This window comes from Neofelis nebulosa, chromosome 3, assembly GCF_028018385.1.
Source record: "Neofelis nebulosa isolate mNeoNeb1 chromosome 3, mNeoNeb1.pri, whole genome shotgun sequence".
Lineage (NCBI taxonomy): Eukaryota > Metazoa > Chordata > Mammalia > Carnivora > Felidae > Neofelis > Neofelis nebulosa.
The window spans coordinates 185,909,574-185,927,247 of record NC_080784.1 but is presented as its reverse complement, the minus strand read 5'-3'; the positions used below and the strand labels follow the sequence as shown (position 1 = coordinate 185,927,247).

Below are 17,674 nucleotides of genomic sequence, written 5' to 3'. Positions count from 1 at the left end.
ATACAGCAAGAGGGAATCCTTCCGCATACCACAGAGAGGGGCTCGTGATGAACCAAGTCAACCAGCACCCTGATCCTGGGTTTCCCAGCTTTCAGAACTCGAGGAATACATTTCTGTTGTTTAAGCTACCCGGTTTACAGGATTATTGTCACAGCAGCTCAATCCACCTACGACACTCTCCATCCTTGGAAACCTGGTTCCAGCCCAGCTCTTTTTTTTTTTTTTAAACCCTTTACAACATTAGATACAAGAAACACATCCTGAATCCAGGAGACACAAGTTCCCTTGGAACTATTCCCCCAGATTGAGGTCCCATGAAAAGAAAGGCGAGGTGTTAGTTTTCCCCCTTCTGACAAAAATTCCTCCTTCTCCAAATGTTTCTGGAAGTCTCTCTAGCTTGGTTCTACGGTGAGAGGAAAAGGCAATGACACGGAAATCCCGACCCACTCAGTTTACAACGCTCTTCAAAGAAATCCCCTCTCTCTGTCTTTTGTATACGGGCGGGAGAAAGGTGAGGAAATGTGTGTTACAGAACAGGCTTGGCAAATCATGGGACTGCGGCTGGTTCTTCTTCCGGAATGTTGGCCAACTTGCCACTTCCGTCCACCGCCACAGTCTGAGTGTGAAAGAGTTTCCTTTCATATCCTCTAATACTATTTGAAATTTGGTATCATGAATATCCTTCACACCCCTGATGTAAATACCACGGATGAGGACAGCATGCATGGTGGCTGACCTGCCAATCCAGTGCTGGCCAGTGCTGGGTCTGGGAAAGGAGTTCGAGTATTCCTGACGTCGGAGTCCACGTTCTCTACTGCTCTCCGATAGCACCTCGTCAAAGAGGAGTCAGATCTCGAGCCCAAGAATAACCCGAGAGGGTGAGGGTCCGATAAGCAGGCAGAGAGAACCGGAAGTGTTGTAGGATGGGGCAAATGGCTGTGTCTCAGACGTGACGAGTTTGGGGTTGTGGGGGGGACGTCCGGGCATCCTAGCTGTGGCCTGTGGGTCACAGTAACCTGCCGATGTCACCAGGGAAGGGTGACTTGGTAAAAAGGGAACAGGTGGAGGACCGAGGCAGGAAGCTTTCCGCTGCAGGCGGGTGGATAAGCTGGCCAGGATTTGCCTCCTTTCCGATGATTCCGAGAAAATAGATCTGTCTTAACGGTGTCGATAATTTGCGAAGAGGTGAAGGCTTGTTTACTGACATTATCTCTCGGCTTCCCTGTGAGGTGGCAAAGTGTATTATCTTTCTTCTAAAAATAAACATAGGGATAACGGCATCCAGGGCACAGCGTACAAAGCCAGCTTTTAAATCTTCCACATTCAGAGAGCTCAGAGAGAGGACCAAATGTCCGTTGAGGGAGGGAGGAGAGGGGGACACGGACAGGATTTCTCTTCCTCGGAGTTGTTATGGCACAAGGACTGAGAACTGAATGGTGTCACGGGAAACGAACCTGCCAGCTTGACTGCTTAGACTCCTAGCTGTCACCTAATCTCAATAGCAGCCTGGTGGCATTAGGATGCGGCCCAGTCCTGTCTGTCATTTACTAACTGCCTGACCTTGGACACATCACCACCTGCTCTGAGCCTCGGTCTCTTCACTGTTGAGAGGTGGCAAAGGATGCCTCACGTACTTTGCTTTGAGAATTAAACATGCAGGCAACATTCATTCATTCTTTTTTTTTAAATTGTTTTAATTTTAATTTTTTTTTATTTTTTTCATAGGAAATCTATTGTCAAATTGGTCTCCATACAACACCCAGTGCTCATCCCAACACAGTTATTTATTTTTGAGAGACAGAGACAATGTGAGTGGGGGAGGGGCAGAGAGAGAGGGAGACACAGAATCCGAAACAGGCTCCAGGCTCTGGGCTGTCAGCACAGAGCCCGACATGGGGCTCGAACTCATGAACCGTGAGATCATGACCTGAGCCGAGGTCGGACGCTTAACTGACTGAGCCACCCAGGCGCCCCTTTTCATCCCTGTTTTTGAGTGTTTATTGTTACCTGCTGTCAGCGGTGACTTGTATGGTGCAGAAAACAGGCTTGAATACATGTTGCTTCCCTCTCACGAAGGCCGAATCTATTTTGGCAGTCGCTTCATATGCCTGTGTGTCAGTGGGAAGGGGACTGGTGTTCCAGCAACTAGCTTCCTGCAGTTTGCTCTGGGCAGCTGTGGCCTAGAAGGGGCTCGGGGCTTGCAGATTCCTCTCTGGGACCTTTTCTCTCTTGCTCTGGCAGCCTTCTCCCAGAGGCGTTGCGGAGGTGAAGGCTTCTTCCGAGGTGGTTATGTGCTTGGGTGTCAGGCAGCTTCTCTGACTGCAAGGTCAACGGGGAAGCCAATGAAACCAAAGAGCAGGTGTGGGATAATGAAAGAACATCGCACATTCTGAGCCATTCGAGTCACACAGCCTCAGAGAGGGATCGACGACCTCGCATTTTGCGCCGATACCCAGAGAGGGGGTTGTGACTTGCCTGGAGCCACACAGCAAGTAAGCAAGAGGGCTATGACTGGGACGCAGGCTTCTGGACTTGGGGTCCAGAGTACCTCCGCTTTACCCTCAAAGGAGGCGTTACGGTCAGTGAGCTTGAAAGCGGGATTGGCCAGACGTCACATACGCGTGTGGCTGCCCGCCAGCCACATCCTCTGCCAAGCACGACCGCACACTCAGTGCAAAGTGCTCCCCCCACCTCCCAAAGGCCAGGAAAGAACTAGCATCCACGAACAACTCCCTTCAAATGCATTCGTTCGTTCACTCCTCCATTCATTCCCCCCGAACACTTATGAGCACCTGTATGTGCTCTGGGCAATGCCGGGTGCTGGGTGATCTCTGCTTGTCTGACCTCTCTTCCTGGGCGAGAAAGAAGGAGGAGCTAGAATTCCTCCTGGGCTTGTAAGAGTAGGGTAGGACGCTGCTGGCCCTTGCGGTGGGAGCTGGTTTAGGAAATCTGGAACTGATATTCCGCTTGAGGGTGGCTAGGAAGCCAGAGGGACCAGACACATCCAATCAAGGAAGCAGAGGAAGGAGCGCCTTGGTTGCAGCAGAGATGCTGTCACAGGCTTCGTACAGGACGGCAGTGGAGAGAGCGAACAGCTAAGGGCGTCAGGTGGGCGCTCATAATGTCAATAGCCTTAATGAGTGAGCTGGGGACTTGGGCATAGGCATCAGGATTGTTGTGATGGTTCTTTACTCGTCCCCTCAAAGCGAATGAGGACAGAGAGGAGCAAAATCAAGGGATGTGAGAGACCAGTAGTTGCCCCCCCCCCCCACTTTTCCAGTTTGCAAAAAAAAGGGTGATGTTAAATCGACCATCATAACCATTTTCATTTATTTTTTTTAAGCTGACTTACTTTTCGACAAAGTGAGAGCCAGAGCACGCGTGTGTGTGAGGGAGGGGTGGAGAGAGAGGATGAGAGGGAATCCCAAGCATGCTCTGAGCTGTCAGCATAGAGCCCAACGCGGGGCTTGAACCCACGAACCGTAGGATCACGACCTGGGCAGAAATCAAGAATCAGATGCTTAACAGACGGAGCTACCCAGGCTGCCCCACATCGTAGCCATTTTTAAGTGTACCATTCAGTATTGTGAAGTAGTTTCACGCTGTTGTGCAACAGTCTCTAGAACTTTTCCTCTTGCAACACTAAAACTCTATGCTTGCTGAATGCTGAAATTCCCCCTCCTCGCTCCCCCAGCCCTGGGTCACCAGCTTTCCACTCTCCGTTTCTGTGATTTTTGACCACTTCAGATACTTCACATGAATGGAATCATACAGCATTTGTCCGTTTGCTTGGCCCTTTTGAAAAAAAAAAATCCTTATCTGGCACTGTTCACAGGCACGACGACCTCCCACTAGTAAACATCTCCAATTGTGCGCACACACGCACCCAGGAGAAAAGCAAAGGGAAGCGAGAGATGGCAGCAAATACTCACACAGCCAACTCTTGGGAGAGGATCCATATCGAGTTGGAAAAAGCCCTCTAGAAATTCTGATGCTCCCCCAGGAATATGCCCCCTTGCTGCGAATCACTGCTGTGGATAGAGAGAGGGTTCAGCTAACCCTGGGGGCAGGGCAGAGGTCGGCTGTAACATTTATTGGGCACTCCCAGCGGGCAGAGTGCTGGGCAAAACACTGGAAGGCATTGCAGCGGAAGTTCAATAGCTATTGCCACGTGCCTCGTGATTATATTTTAACTAAAGGGAGGGGATACATGTTAAGCACACACCAGCATGTGTGACCAGCACGTAGATATATGCATTGTGCATTCACCACTGCTAGTTTAGCGTGAGAGGTTACCGCAGTAACCAGGGCACGAGAAGCCACTGGGACACATGGGCTGAGTAAAGATCGAAGACACGTTCCAGCGCGCAAGTTGTAATTTACCATTCTGGTGATGAGCGGAAGCTACCTGAAAACACTAGAAAATACCAGGAACTTGGTGAACCTATTTTCTTAACCATACAGGTCACTTGAGTTCAAATTCAAATTAGTAGTCCAACTCAGCATGAAATAAAGGCAGTTGACTCAACAATGTACTAGAACAGCTTTATGTTAATAAAAATGTTTTTTTATTAAAAAAATTTTTTTAATGTTTATTTAGTTTTGGAAGAGAGAGAGAGAGAGAGTGAGCAGGGGAGGGGCAGAGAGGAAAGGAGACACAGAACCGAAAGCAGGCTCCAGGCTCCGAGCCTTCGGCGCAAAGCCCGACTCGGGGCTTGAACTCACGAACTGTGAGATCATGACCTGAGCCAAAGTTGGATGCTTAACCAACTGAGCCACCCAGGAGCCCCTAAAAATGTTTATTTTTAAGTAAGATCAGGCTGTTGATAGTACCGTTCCCAAAGATCAGACACAGATTCTGAAAGTTAATAGCATTTTTCCTCTTAAAAAAAAAAAAAAAAGCTTCCATTAAGTTAAAGACCTTCCAATAAATTTAGTGAACAGAGGCATATTACTGTCCTGTATCTGGGAAAACATTTATATTTTTATGTACTTTTTAAATTATTTTAAAGCAGGGTTGCCAGATAAAATACAGGATGTATGTTAGTGCATGGGACATACTCATGCTAAAAAAAATTATTCGTTGTTTATTTGAAATTAGAATTTAACTGGACATCCTGTATTTTTATTTGCTAAATCTGGCAGCCCTATTTTAAGGTTAATACACTTTTGGAACTTCCAGAAGTTCCTTCAAAAGGGAGAGAGGCTGATTTATCTTTATTTACATGCTCACATAGTCAGAGGGGAAGGCTTATTCCTCTGGCAGCAAAACTGTAGATTTTGTAGAATTTACTTAAATGATGGAGACAATTTCATTTCTTCTTTTATCATGTAGCAGGACGTGCTTTAATCGGTTGAATTTTTACCTTGAAATATTTGAGATGACTGGTTATAAATATTAACATTACGTTGCAGTCTCAGAAATAGAAAAACTAACATCTGGCTTGAAAAGTCCCCCATCATAAATAGTCATGTCCTCAACCTTCCTTCCTTCCTTCCTTCCTTCCTTCCTTCCTTCCTTCCTTCTTTCCTTCTTTCTTTCTTTCCTTCCTTCCTCCCTCCTTCCCTTCTTTTTTCTTTCTTTTTCTTTCTTTCTTTCTTTCTTTCTTTCTTTCTTTCTTTCTTTCTTTCTTTCCTTCTTTTTCTTCTTTCCCTTCTTCCTTCCTTCCTTCTTTCCCTTCTTCCTTCCTTCCTTCCTTCCTTCCCTTCTTCCTTCCTCCCTCCCTTCCTTTTTCTCTTTCTTTCCTTTCTTCTTTCCCTTCTTCCTTCCTTTTTTCCCTTCTTCCTTCTTTCCTTCCTTCCTTCCTTCCTTCCTTCCTTCCTTCCTTCCTTCTTTCCTTCCTTCCTTCTTTCTTTCCTTCCCTTCTTCCTTCCTTCTTCCTTTTTCATTCCTACATTGATATGTACAGTTGTTTCTGTCAAAAATGTCTGTGTCAATATATTTAAACAGTCAAGACAATGTTACCCTGAAAAAGAAAGAAAGAACGAAAAAGAAGTGCTTGCAGACTAGATTGATAGGTTCTATTCTAGAAATGCACTTACCGCTATCTAAATTTATAGCTCATGTCTCATTTTAATTGAGATTTCTAAATTAGAGGAGAGAGGTTTCAATCCTAATTTTGCACAGAAAAGTTCACATGAAACCAGCTGTTGTGCAGGAATGTAGAATGATAATAATGACTGAATTCCAACATCCATTCCTACTCGTTTTTTCTTATTTTAAACACCAAAGAATATACTTCTATGTGAAGAGCATACTTATATGTTTGCTTTATACTTATACATAAAATTAATACAATTATTAACAAATGCACAGATTGTATTTGATGGCACAGACAGCTTTGACACTCAAAGCTATTTGAGAATGGAGTCCAAGCATGCCAGTGTTTATTCTGGGACTGACTATACATGTTTCTGTTTCCTCCCTTGGACAGGAACACATCGGTTACAACTCACCTTTGTACCTGGAGTCTTTCTGGAAGGGAGGAAATGCCAGATGAATATGGGAAATCAAGCTGAGGCAAAGAAGCCACGGGGTTCAATATAATACAGGCCATTAAAGTAGCAAAAAAAATGTCTATGTACCTTCTGGCTCTTAAATATTCACTATGGGAGGATAGCACTCCATCCAGCTATTTGCCACCATCCCTTTTCTTTTTTAGAGACATAAATTCCAAATTCCATCTTTTAGACAACAATCCGTTTGCTGTTTTGATGACAGTGATAGCGTAAGGTTGTGTCTCTGAATGTCCTTCACCAACCTCAAAAAGAAAGAGCCAGGCTGTTGGCCAGAAGAGTCTCTGTTTCATGTTACCTTTTGTGATGGTGGTGAGACGGTTGGGTACAGTATGTGAGTCGTCGACTCTCCGGACGGAGGACAGCAGCCTCCACAGTCCTGCGTGGGCAGGTGAGGCAGAGCATAGAAGTGTGTCCCTATGGGGAGTGAGAGCTCGCTCACCTTGGATGTTCTGGAGACTTCTAGAGCTTAAATAGGGTCCGCATCGCCATTTTGAACGTGTGTTTGGCAGTTGCATTTGTAACATGAGCCTTGCTGGACTCCTGTTACTGGCATGTGGAGGTTTTTCTGATGGTGAATGTCACTGAACATTTCCTGCCTCCAGTCGCCCAGAAACCGAGTGCGGGCCCCAGCCTCCGTCGACTTCCCCTGGACCCCGGATGAAGGATGAAAAGCAGACAGTGAACAATTCCCACTGGAAATGGAACCCTCCTTGTCATCTCCCCCCTCCACCCCCTCCTGCGGAGTTATTGGCGCTGGGGACAGCTCACGGGGGCGGGGCAGAGGCGCTCATGTGGCTGTAGGAATACCTGGACAGGGAGGCCCCCGTGGTCCTGCCTTCCTCCTCCTCTCCCACCTCCCCTCTCACCCCTGGGGGACCAGGGTTGGGGCAGCAGGGGAAGGTGGCCATGAAGCCGAGGCGGAACCGTTTGTTCATGAAGCAGTAGATGATGGGGTTGACGCAGGATGAGGTGTAGGACAGCAGGAGGATGAAGGAAATGGGGGTCCCGGAGAGGCGGCGCTCGGCTGAGGCCGTGTCATAGGCCCGCCAGGCGTTGGCGCTGAAGATGGGCATCCAGCACAAGAAGAAGAGGACCACGATGACCATGAGCATGCGAATCACCCGCTTCTTGGCCATTAGGTTGGCCGCCGAGCTGCTGCTCCTGACGCGGTTGACTCTGCTGCCGCCCCCGCTGCTGGACAGCTGCTGCAGCTCCAGCCGGGTGCGGGGTCTGGGCTTCTGCAGGTAACAGCCGTCGCTGTCCTCGTACCTGCCGCCGCCGCTGCTGCTGCTCGGTTTCCTTTCTGGGGGGGCGGGGGGCGGGGGGCAAGCGACATCACTTACTGTTGGGGATGGGTCACGTGGGACAGAGGGCGCGGGAGCCCCGCTCCCTCCATCAAGGGGCTCAAAGCAGACTTGAACGGAAGAGCTGGGCAGGCACCCTTGGGCCCTCACGGTGAGGGTAAGTAGCCATCCATAGTAGTCCTTTCCTTCAAACGAAAAGCTACGTAGGGGCACCCGGTGGCTCAGTTGGCTAAGTGTCCGACTTCCGCTCAGGTCATGATCTCCTGGCTAATGAAGTCAAGCCCTGCCTCCAGCTCTGTGCTGACAGCTCGGAGTCTGGAGTCTGCTTGGGATTCTGTGTCTCCCTCTCTCTCTGCCCCTCCCCTGCTCGTGTTCTGTCTCTCTCAAAAAATCAATAAACATTTTTTTTTTAAGAAAGAAAAGCTACTTAAAACTAATACAATAACACATCATCTATTATATGCATAGTATATAATCACAAAATAATATTTCATGCATGTCAATTGTAAGGATAAAAAAATTATGAGTTCATGAATCTGCACACTTTTTCCTCCCTTTCTCCAGGCCCTAAGGGGGAAAGGGTCTCGCCTGCTGGGTAAGCCTCCACAGTGCATTTACTGAGAAACCTGGATAATGAGCAGAAATCAACAAAAACCAAAGAAGCTATAGAGACATGTAAGTTACACACACGATCAAAGAGTTGACTGAAGGGGTAGAGGGAGAAGGGCAAGAAGAGGGAGAAGGGCAACAAGGGTGTCGGCATACATTTTAGTAGATAGCAGATTGTAATGAGTGGGGAGGAAGCGAGGCCTTGTGGCAATTGTAATGTGACAAAGAGGGAGGAGAGAGGTGCCTGGGTGGCTCCGTCAGTTAAGTGTTGGACTCTTGATTTCAGCTCAAGTCATGATCTCAGTTTGTGAGATTGAGCCCCACCTCAGGGACTGCACTGACAGCGTGGAGACTGGCTGGGATTCTCTGTCTCTCTCTCTCTCTCTCTCTGCCCCTCCTCTGCTAGTTCTCTCTCTCTCTCTCTCTCTGCCCCTCCCCTGCTAGTTCTCTCTCTCTCTCTCTCTCTCTGCCCCTTCCCTGCTAGTTCTCTCTCTCTCTCTCTCAATAAATAAATAACTAAAAAAGAAAGGGAAGAGGGGATGGGGGAATTACAATCCACTTCAGTTGCTGAAGGGGTCCATTTGAATATAACAGTGCAGTGAGTGTGGGACACACGGGCCCTCAGCTGATAATTGGGTATGTGTGTATTATGTCAGTTTCTCCATTTCACAGATGAGGAAATAAGGACACTAGGTCTCATTGACTGTGCCTCATGACCCAGAGTCCCCTAAGAATACTTTCAAAAATCGCCAACATACATCCTCGGTGTATCTATGCTACAAGCAACACGCTTTTGTGATATTTTGGCGTAAATGTACAGCTAAAAGATAGTTACCCCTAGCAGACTTCTTCTGGATAGCATCAAATTTTATTCCTTGGTAAAGTTCCAGAGAGATTAATCCATAGGCCACCATCATCACGATTCCAGGAATAAGAAAGAGGATGAGTAACAGGAACGTGTGCCTAATAAAATAAAAAGAAATTCAATAACCATCAACTCCAGTATTTCTTTTTTTTTTTTTTTTTTTTCAACGTTTTTTATTTATTTTTGGGACAGAGAGAGACAGAGCATGAACGGGGGAGGGGCAGAGAGAGAGGGAGACACAGAATCGGAAACAGGCTCCAGGCTCCGAGCCACCGGCCCAGAGCCTGACGCGGGGCTCGAACTCACGGACCGCGAGATCGTGACCTGGCTGAAGTCGGACGCTTAACCGACTGCGCCACCCAGGCGCCCCAACAACTCCAGTATTTCAAACTCAGATGGGATAAATAGGGTTCATCTCCATTTTAACTGATCTGAGCAAACACATTAATTACTAGTATTTAATCGCCTTAGAAATTCCATGTCTGGTGGTTCAGTCATTCAAAGTTGTTTACGTCTTTCCTTTTTTTCAGATGAAGTCTTTTACGAAGGACTAGTTAAGTTGGAAAGGGTTGGTGGAATTCTGTGCCTGAAACAAGCCTTCAGGCAAAACCAAGAAGAACTTAACAACGACAAAGAGTATGTGAACGATCTCAATGTAGCTATTACCAAAAATACCAATAAACATTGACAAGAGCTTACATTTATGGAGGACTTAACCATGCTACACACTAAGCTAAGTGTTATGTATATAATATTACATACATTACATATACATATATGTGTATATACGTATATACGTATATGTGTATATACGTATATACGTATATGTGTATATGTGTATATACATGCACATATATGTATATACATATATGTATATAATGTATATAATATTACATAAGTTACATATACATATACATGTGTGTATATATGTATATACATATATACATGTATATATGTCTATATGTATATATAATTAGATTTAACTCCCATAAGAATGTTTGAGGTAGGTACTGTTTTCATAATACCTTAGGTGAGGAAACTGAGGTGTATAGAGATTAAATAATTTGTCCAAAGCCACGCAGCTAGTGGCAAAGGTGGAATTTGAACCCAAGTAATATGATTCTAGAACCTGTGCTCTTAAGCATCACGATAGACTATTCGTTGACTTTATCACAACAGAATCAATTCTTTAAAATTTTTTTATTAAATTAAAAACATGTTTATTTATTTTTGAGAGAGACAGACAGAATGTGAGTGGGGGAGAGGCAGAGAGAGAGAGAGAGAGAGAGAGATACAGAATACAAAGCAGGCTCGGTGCTCCGTGCTGTTAGCACAGAGCCCAGTGAGGGGCTTGAACTCACGAACCATGAGATCATGACCTGAGCTGAAGTCATGCAAGCTCCCCGTAACAGCAGAATCATTAAATGCATAGGTAGGAATGATGGAAAACCTCTTAGGTTTTGCAAAATACAGTATTCGGGCGGCTTCTGATGCCTGGCCTGGCAACACACTTATTCTAGTGCCTGGTGGGACAGAGCTATGCTCTCTGTAAACATGTTTGATTCCTGAAGCACCATAGCCTCCTTTATGAGTCTGGCCCCTAAATCATTTTTTTGCACTCTGGCATGTGTAAGGTTACACAATTAGGCCATAAAATTGTCAGAAGCTCACGGTGGCTAGGCCATTTCTCATTTCAATTGGACATGTTTTGATAAGATTCCTTTTCAAGTCTTGGAAATGTTTCTCTCATTTGCAACGTAATTCTGTGTGTGTGTGTGTGTGTGTGTGTGTGTGCGTGCATGTGTTACTTGGGTGAAATGAAAAAAGGAAGGCAGAGAAAGCAGAGGTTATCTCAGTTTTGAGCCAGTTTTGGATATCGGGTTCCCTGATTCTAAAACATGCTTGGTATTAGTAAACGTAATACCCTGCATTTGTGAGACTTTTAAGATATTTTATGACATTTTATGCACATACTCTCATTCGAATCTTACAGCCACCCAATGACGTAGATAAAAAAGAAAAATCTATATTATTAAATCCTTGTATACATAAGGAACCTGAACCTCAGAGAGGTTACTTGAACTTGTCCAACGTCAGTCAGCTAGGAAGCAAAGAAGGAGATATTAGAATCTCGCCTGTTTCTTTTTTTTTTAATGTTTATTTTTGAGAGAGAGAGAGACAGAGCATGAGTTGAGGAGGGGCAGAGAGAGAGAGAGAGAGAGAGACCGAATCTAAAGCAGGCTCCCGGCTCCGAGCTGTCACAACAGAGCTCCACACAGGACTCAAACTCGGGAACAACGAGATCATGACTGGAGCCAAAGTTGGACACTCAACCAACTGAGCCACCCAGGTGCCCCTCGCCTGTTTATTTCTAGTGAGGTGTTCTGTTCAAGCACCATAACAGCAGCTCTAAAAAAAACCACATGGGATTTGGGAGTCATTCTCTGCTTTAACTTCAGGTTTCATTTATTTATTTTTTTAATAAATTTTTTTTTAACGTTTATTTATTTTTGAGACAGAGAGAGACAGAGCATGAACGGGAGGGGCAGAGAGAGAGGGAGACACAGAATCTGAAGCAGGCTCCGGGCTCTGAGCTGTCAGCACAGAGCCCGACGCGGGGCTCGAACTCACGGATCGTGAGATCATGACCCGAGCCGAAGTCGCCCGCTTAACCGACTGAGCCACCCAGGCACCCCTAACTTCAGGTTTTAAAAATCATGGGTGGCTCACTCGGTTAAGCGTCTGACTTCGGCTCAGGTCATGATCTCACAGTTCATGAGTTTGAGCCACACGTCGGGCTCTGCACTGAGGGCCTGGTGCCTGCTTCGGATTCTGTCTCCCTCTCTCTCTGTTCCTCCCGGCTTGCCCTAGCGCATGCACATTCTCTCTCTCAAAAATAAATAAATAAACATTTAAAAAGTTTAAAATTAAAAACTTAGAAAAGAAAAGAAAATCATAGCCCTCCCAATCCTCTAGCCAACTCCGCCCCCCCACCCCCACCCAGACCATCCAGAGGCATTGTGCAGAGCGGGTAAGCAGAGAGGCTCTGTATCTTCTAGTTTTGTGACCTTGAATGACTCACTTCACCTCTCCATGTCTCCATGCCCACAGGGACAAGAATAGTACCTACCCTTGGGGCACCTGGGTGGCTCGGTCGGTTAAGCGTCCGACTTCAGCTCAGGTCATGATCTCACGGTCCGTGAGTTCGAGCCCCACATCGGGCTCTGTGCTGACAGCTCAGAGCCTGGAGCCTGTGTCAGATTCTGTGTCTCCCTCTCTCTCTGCCCCTCCCCTGTTCATGCTCTGTCTCTCTCTGTCTCAAAAATAAATAAATGTTAAAAAAAAAATTAAAAAAAAAAAAAGAATAGTACCTACCCTATAGGGTTTTGAGAGGATGAATTAAATTAATATATGCATGGCATTTAAAACAGAACGCTAGGTGTTTGGTATCACTAGCATCCTAAAAGGAAGTTAGAATAATCCTTCTCCGGGTCTCCAGGAAACTGATCCCCCAGCCACCCTGGACGACACATTCCGGTTTTTATTAAAACCGCGAGCTCTAACGAGTTGTGTCACACAAACACCACACCACCTTACCAGGACTGCTGCATCATATCATTCGGCAGTAGGAAGCGGCACATGTTTGCGGTCTGGTTGTTATTTTTGGTAAAAGGCACCAGGTTGCTATAAATTGGGTACGGAGTCATGATGGTAAAGGAGAGGCACCAGGTAGTGGCGATCACCTTCAAAGCATGCGATTTTGTCTGCCAGACCCGGGACTGTAAGGGTTTGCAGATTGCACCGTATCTTTCCAGAGATATGGCCACCAGATTAAAGGTGGATACGCTCACCGAAGTGCCTGGGAAAGGAACAAAGAAGTCAGTTACGATGGCACTGAAATCCAAAGTTTATTTGCACGTTATCTGCTCCGCACGGGTTTCATATCAAGGGACAGCACTGAGTATGTGCAGACTCAAATGTATGTATATATTTTTAAAAACCACTTATTCTCGTGCTCGCTTCGGCAGCACATATACTAAAAATCACTTATTCTCAGTTTCGTTTCAAAAAGGATTTAAGGCAGTTAAAGAAATCTACTTACAAATACATCTTCTTTCCAATTTTTAGGTAAGTTCATTGAACTTTGATTACAACCTCCCTCCTGCTTAGGCTAATTAATAACCACGGGGATGGACTATGTTCCTATCCCACAGAAGAGGTGTTGGACTCAGCCACAGAAAAGCTCTAATTTTGAGCATAACCTGAGGTTAGGTTGACCTAATAACCCAGATTTGTAAGGACTGTGACCCTGAAAGGTCACTGGGGTCTGAGCTGGAGGCATTACAACTTTCTGAAAATTTCTAGCACAGACGGTTTTTAAGAATGCAATGTTAGGGGCGCCTGGGTGGCGCAGTCGGTTAAGCGTCCGACTTCAGCCAGGTCACGATCTCGCGGTCCGTGAGTTCGAGCCCCGCGTCAGGCTCTGGGCTGATGGCTCGGAGCCTGGAGCCTGTTTCCGATTCTGTGTCTCCCTCTCTCTCTGCCCCTCCCCCGTTCATGCTCTGTCTCTCTCTGTCCCAAAAATAAATAAAAAAACGTTGAAAAAAAAAAATGATTAAAAAAAAAGAATGCAATGTTATACATTTTAAAAAGTAGTTTGTGGAAAAAACACCTAGTGGAAAAACACGAAGGGGGAGATTCCACACCGTAACTAAGGGTTGCTGCGTGTGGGAGGACGAGAGCTTCCCTTCCCGTTCTGTTTTGCTTTCCTGTATTTTGCAGAAGGAGCATGCGTCATCAGTGAGAAAGACACCAAAACACCTTCTTTAAAATGTTCTTAGGCAGAGTCAAAAAACCCCTTAATTGTCTTTAATTTTTGTATTTTGTGTGTGTATACTTATTATCATGTCCTCTCCCCTTAAAATTCCCTTTCATGATTCATCCATGGATTCTGTCAATTTTTCTGATTATCGTTACCATGATTTCTTAAACCTTAGAATTAATCTAAGCTTGGGAGAACAGACTCTTAGCCTGGGCCTTTTAGGGATATAAATAAGTTCTCTGCAACTATATATAAAAATATTCTTTTTTGGGGGGGACTACCTCCAGGGTTCCTTAGAGACTTGAAGGAATCTGCAACCCAAAAGCCATTAAATGAAAACTCATGTTCTGAGATGGGACTACTGTGTTTTCCTGGACATCACCCCAAGGAATTGATGACATTTAGGCTATGGAGTGTAGTTCCAAAGTCCCTGGAGTCAGGGTCTGGATAATGAGCCCACTGTTATTATAAACCTCCTACCAGGCAAGCACTCTTTCTCTTTTCTTTTCTTTCTCTTTCTCCTCCTTTTTTTTTTTTTTTGAGTGCATTTTAGGCGATTAATGAATGTTAACTGTTAGGAATAGTATTGAGGAGAACACAAAATCAAGGGAAGAATAGAAATCACCAGATCTAGAAATCCAACACAACCATTACGATGTTGCAAACACTTTCAGAATTATCGTGCTTTCCATTTTAGCTATTTTTAAAAACATTTTGGGGGGGGGTGAAATTTACATAACCATTTTCAAGCAGGCACGTCCGTGGCATTTAGCACATTCACTATACTGTGCAATCACACGAGCGCTTGTTTTAAATCTCCTTTCACAGACCCTGGTTAAGAGTCTTAAATCATATTATCGTTAAGATACATATGGATGGGCCTGGAAAGCTGAAAGCGCCACGAGATGCTAGTAATTATTACCGCTTCATTGTTTCATAATGATCCCTTTCACTGGAAAGTCTATTTTTCTTTTCAGAGTTCTTGGACAAGGACTGACACTTTCTTGGTTGTTTGTCCGTGGCACACAGATCAGTAATTCATCATCGTTCGGTCAGGGTTAGATCCCGCTTCGTCAATTGGGAGAAATAAAGGCTTTGAAAGCTTTCCGGTCATTACTGCCCTGGCCCAGCTCTGCTCAGCTCAGCTCCACACATTTTGCAAGGCTTAGGTCAGAACAAAAAACGACCCTCCCTCACTTCTCGGCCTCCTCCTCCCCTCAACTAGTCCTCAGAGTGGGTAGGAACGCAACAGTCTGGCAGACAGGGAGACAGGGGACGGAGAGACATCTTTGTTCGGCCTCAGGAGAGCCACGGCAGCTGGCAAACTGAGTCAGAGTACTCACGCACCACGGTGGCGGCTACCGATCTAGGTTCAAATCTCTGCTCTGTGCTTTACCACCTGTGTGTCCCTGGGCGCATTATTAACCTCTCTGTGCTTCTGTTCCCTCGGTGAGGCGGGGAAGAATAAGCATCTTAGATTTCACAGGGTGGTCGAGAGATAGGATCGTGGGAGTAAAAAAGCACTTAGTACAACATCTGGTGCATAGAAAGTGCTCAAAAACATCAGCCCTTGTGATTTTTCTTTGTCATCGTCATCATTTTGATTGGCAAAGGCAGAGGGCTGCCTATCCCAGCCAGTCAGGGTGAGCTTAACGACCCACAGGCTCTGGGAGCAAAATCAACTCATTTAGTGCCAGAGGCCGCTCTCCCTCTCTGCCTGAGATGGTCCCAGCCCCTGGGGGACCAGGCTGGGAAGTAAGTCCCGACACAGGAATCTAGAGCCGGAAAGAAACTGGTGTTCACAGTAGCCCCTGTTCCCTGGGAAGGCAGGAGCAACAGTAGAAAGAACCCTCCAACCCCCGCCCTCCAACCACCACCCCGAAAACTGCGCCTCGGGTTGGGCAGCGCCCTGGAATACGACCAACGGCTTCCAGGAAGGACTGAGCCGCACGAGTGCCTCTTTCTCTCTAGCCGAAGCAAGCAAACCCCACCTCTTCTGTGGTTTCTTAACAACTTATTCCACCCTGAGAAACTGACCCCTGAAACGTACGACTGGGGACTGAGTCCTGGGCACGCTCAAGGACGGACCTGCCTGAAAGCCAGTGCCTGCACCCCTGCGCTCAGCCCCACACAGCCAGGTGTTTTGGGGGTTTTTTTTGCACTCAGCAGGACTCCTCTGCTGAGCCTGTCAGGGAGCAGTGGGGGCGGTGGGGGGCGACGGTTGGGAAGGTCTGGGGCCCAGTGGGGTCCGGGGCGAGCTCCAGAAATAGTCACCGGCAGCAACTCACCCATGAAGTAGGTGGTAGTCTTGCAAACAGCACTCCCGAAGATGAAATCCTTGAGCAGGTTGGGGATGAGGTTGAACGGCATGCAGAAGAGGCAGAGCATGAGGTCGCTGACGGCCAGGGAGAGCAGAAAGATGTTGGTGACAGTTCTCATCCTCTTGTTCCGAATCAGCACCGTGATGACCAGGGTGTTTCCCAGCACGCTGAGCAGGAATATCAAGGAATACAGGAGGATCTGCACAGCCAGCTGCCACTCTGCACGGAGCAACAGGGACGAGACAGAGGGGCGGGCGGAGGTTATGGGAGCAGAATGTTAAATCCATAGCCCACGACACCAACGGTGATTTCTTGCAGATTTTTCTTTTTCTTGCAAGGGTGCACCTCCTTGAACCCGACTATTCCTGTACTTGGCAACGTTTTGCAGAAACCAAGTGAGGAACCCACAGGGATTCAGTGGCTTCTAAAATGTTGGGGTTTTGTTAAAGAATCTCTCCGGGAACCACTTTTTCTTCGGAACAAAGCTTCCCCAGTGCATGGTGATTGCTTCCTTTCCTAGCTGCTAAGTGTTATTTTACTTTCATCACTTTTTCACGCTGGATCCCCCCCCCCCCCCAAGAAAAGGTGACAGCTGGACTGCCAGAGCACCTTTTCTGTGATACTGGTAAGTTCCAGCTTCGCCCCTTGTGCCCCTTTCTTATTACACTTCGGCTCCTCCTTCCTTGGATTTGCCCCCCACACCCCCACCCCCGAGTCCTATACCTCCAACGCAACTCTCCCCTGGGGAACCGTAAGGGTATTTGACTCAGTTCTGCTTCTTGATGCGTTATCCAAACTTGTGAACGCACGACTTTCCCCAGCCTTGTCTCCCGAGGACTTTGTTACATTTTCTCTCTCAGCCTCGCCTTTGCTGATTTCTCCCTGAGCTCAGTCGTTTTCTGAATGAAAATAACAGGGTCCGACACCTACCTTTGGAAGAATGGGGCTGATCCAAGCAGAAGAGCGTCTCATTTTCGATTCCCAGCTCACAGGGAGGGGTGATGTTGCTCCCATTCACGAGAAGGCTGTCGACCACATCCATCCTTGCCTGCTGTTCTCCAAGTGCCGCGAGCCGGGGAATTGCTCATTCCTCTGATGACCGGAGAGACCAAATGCGACCTGCCGTGGAGGGACAGGGAGGGAGGGGTCTCCAGGTGCGGGCTTTTTCAGCCATTCCTGAAGGCGACGTGCACTCACCACGCTCGGTCCAGCTGGGCAAGCATCTGCACTCCTG

General features: G+C 46.7%; 1 protein-coding gene and 2 long non-coding RNA genes across 5 annotated transcripts in view; 2 read left to right on the top strand and 1 right to left on the bottom strand.

Moving 5' to 3' along the window:
• Positions 1-6,698, top strand: part of LOC131507726 (uncharacterized) — a 25,261-nt gene extending 18,563 nt beyond the window's left edge. The window contains exons 2-3 of the long non-coding RNA XR_009259659.1: positions 2,307-2,492; positions 6,435-6,698. This is a non-coding gene — a long non-coding RNA (uncharacterized LOC131507726). The remainder of the gene's footprint in view (positions 1-2,306; positions 2,493-6,434) is intronic.
• CCKAR (cholecystokinin A receptor) lies at positions 6,193-17,674 on the bottom strand. 3 transcript variants are annotated; one of them, XM_058722908.1, is made up of 6 exons: positions 17,371-17,674; positions 16,408-16,659; positions 12,895-13,156; positions 9,268-9,395; positions 7,327-7,822; positions 6,193-7,165 (listed from the first exon to the last, which is right to left on the bottom strand). In XM_058722908.1, exons 1-6 carry the CDS (start codon positions 17,480-17,482, stop codon positions 7,063-7,065), a joined length of 1,353 nt encoding a protein of 450 aa, XP_058578891.1. In that variant the 5' UTR covers positions 17,483-17,674; the 3' UTR covers positions 6,193-7,062. The 3 variants fall into 3 exon arrangements, with proteins under 3 accessions (XP_058578891.1, XP_058578893.1, XP_058578892.1); XM_058722910.1 differs by having other exon boundaries at positions 7,641-7,822; XM_058722909.1 differs by having other exon boundaries at positions 7,050-7,822.
• LOC131507728 (uncharacterized) lies at positions 8,262-9,995 on the top strand. Its single transcript, XR_009259660.1, has 2 exons — positions 8,262-8,498; positions 9,828-9,995. It is a non-coding gene; the product is annotated as an uncharacterized LOC131507728 (long non-coding RNA).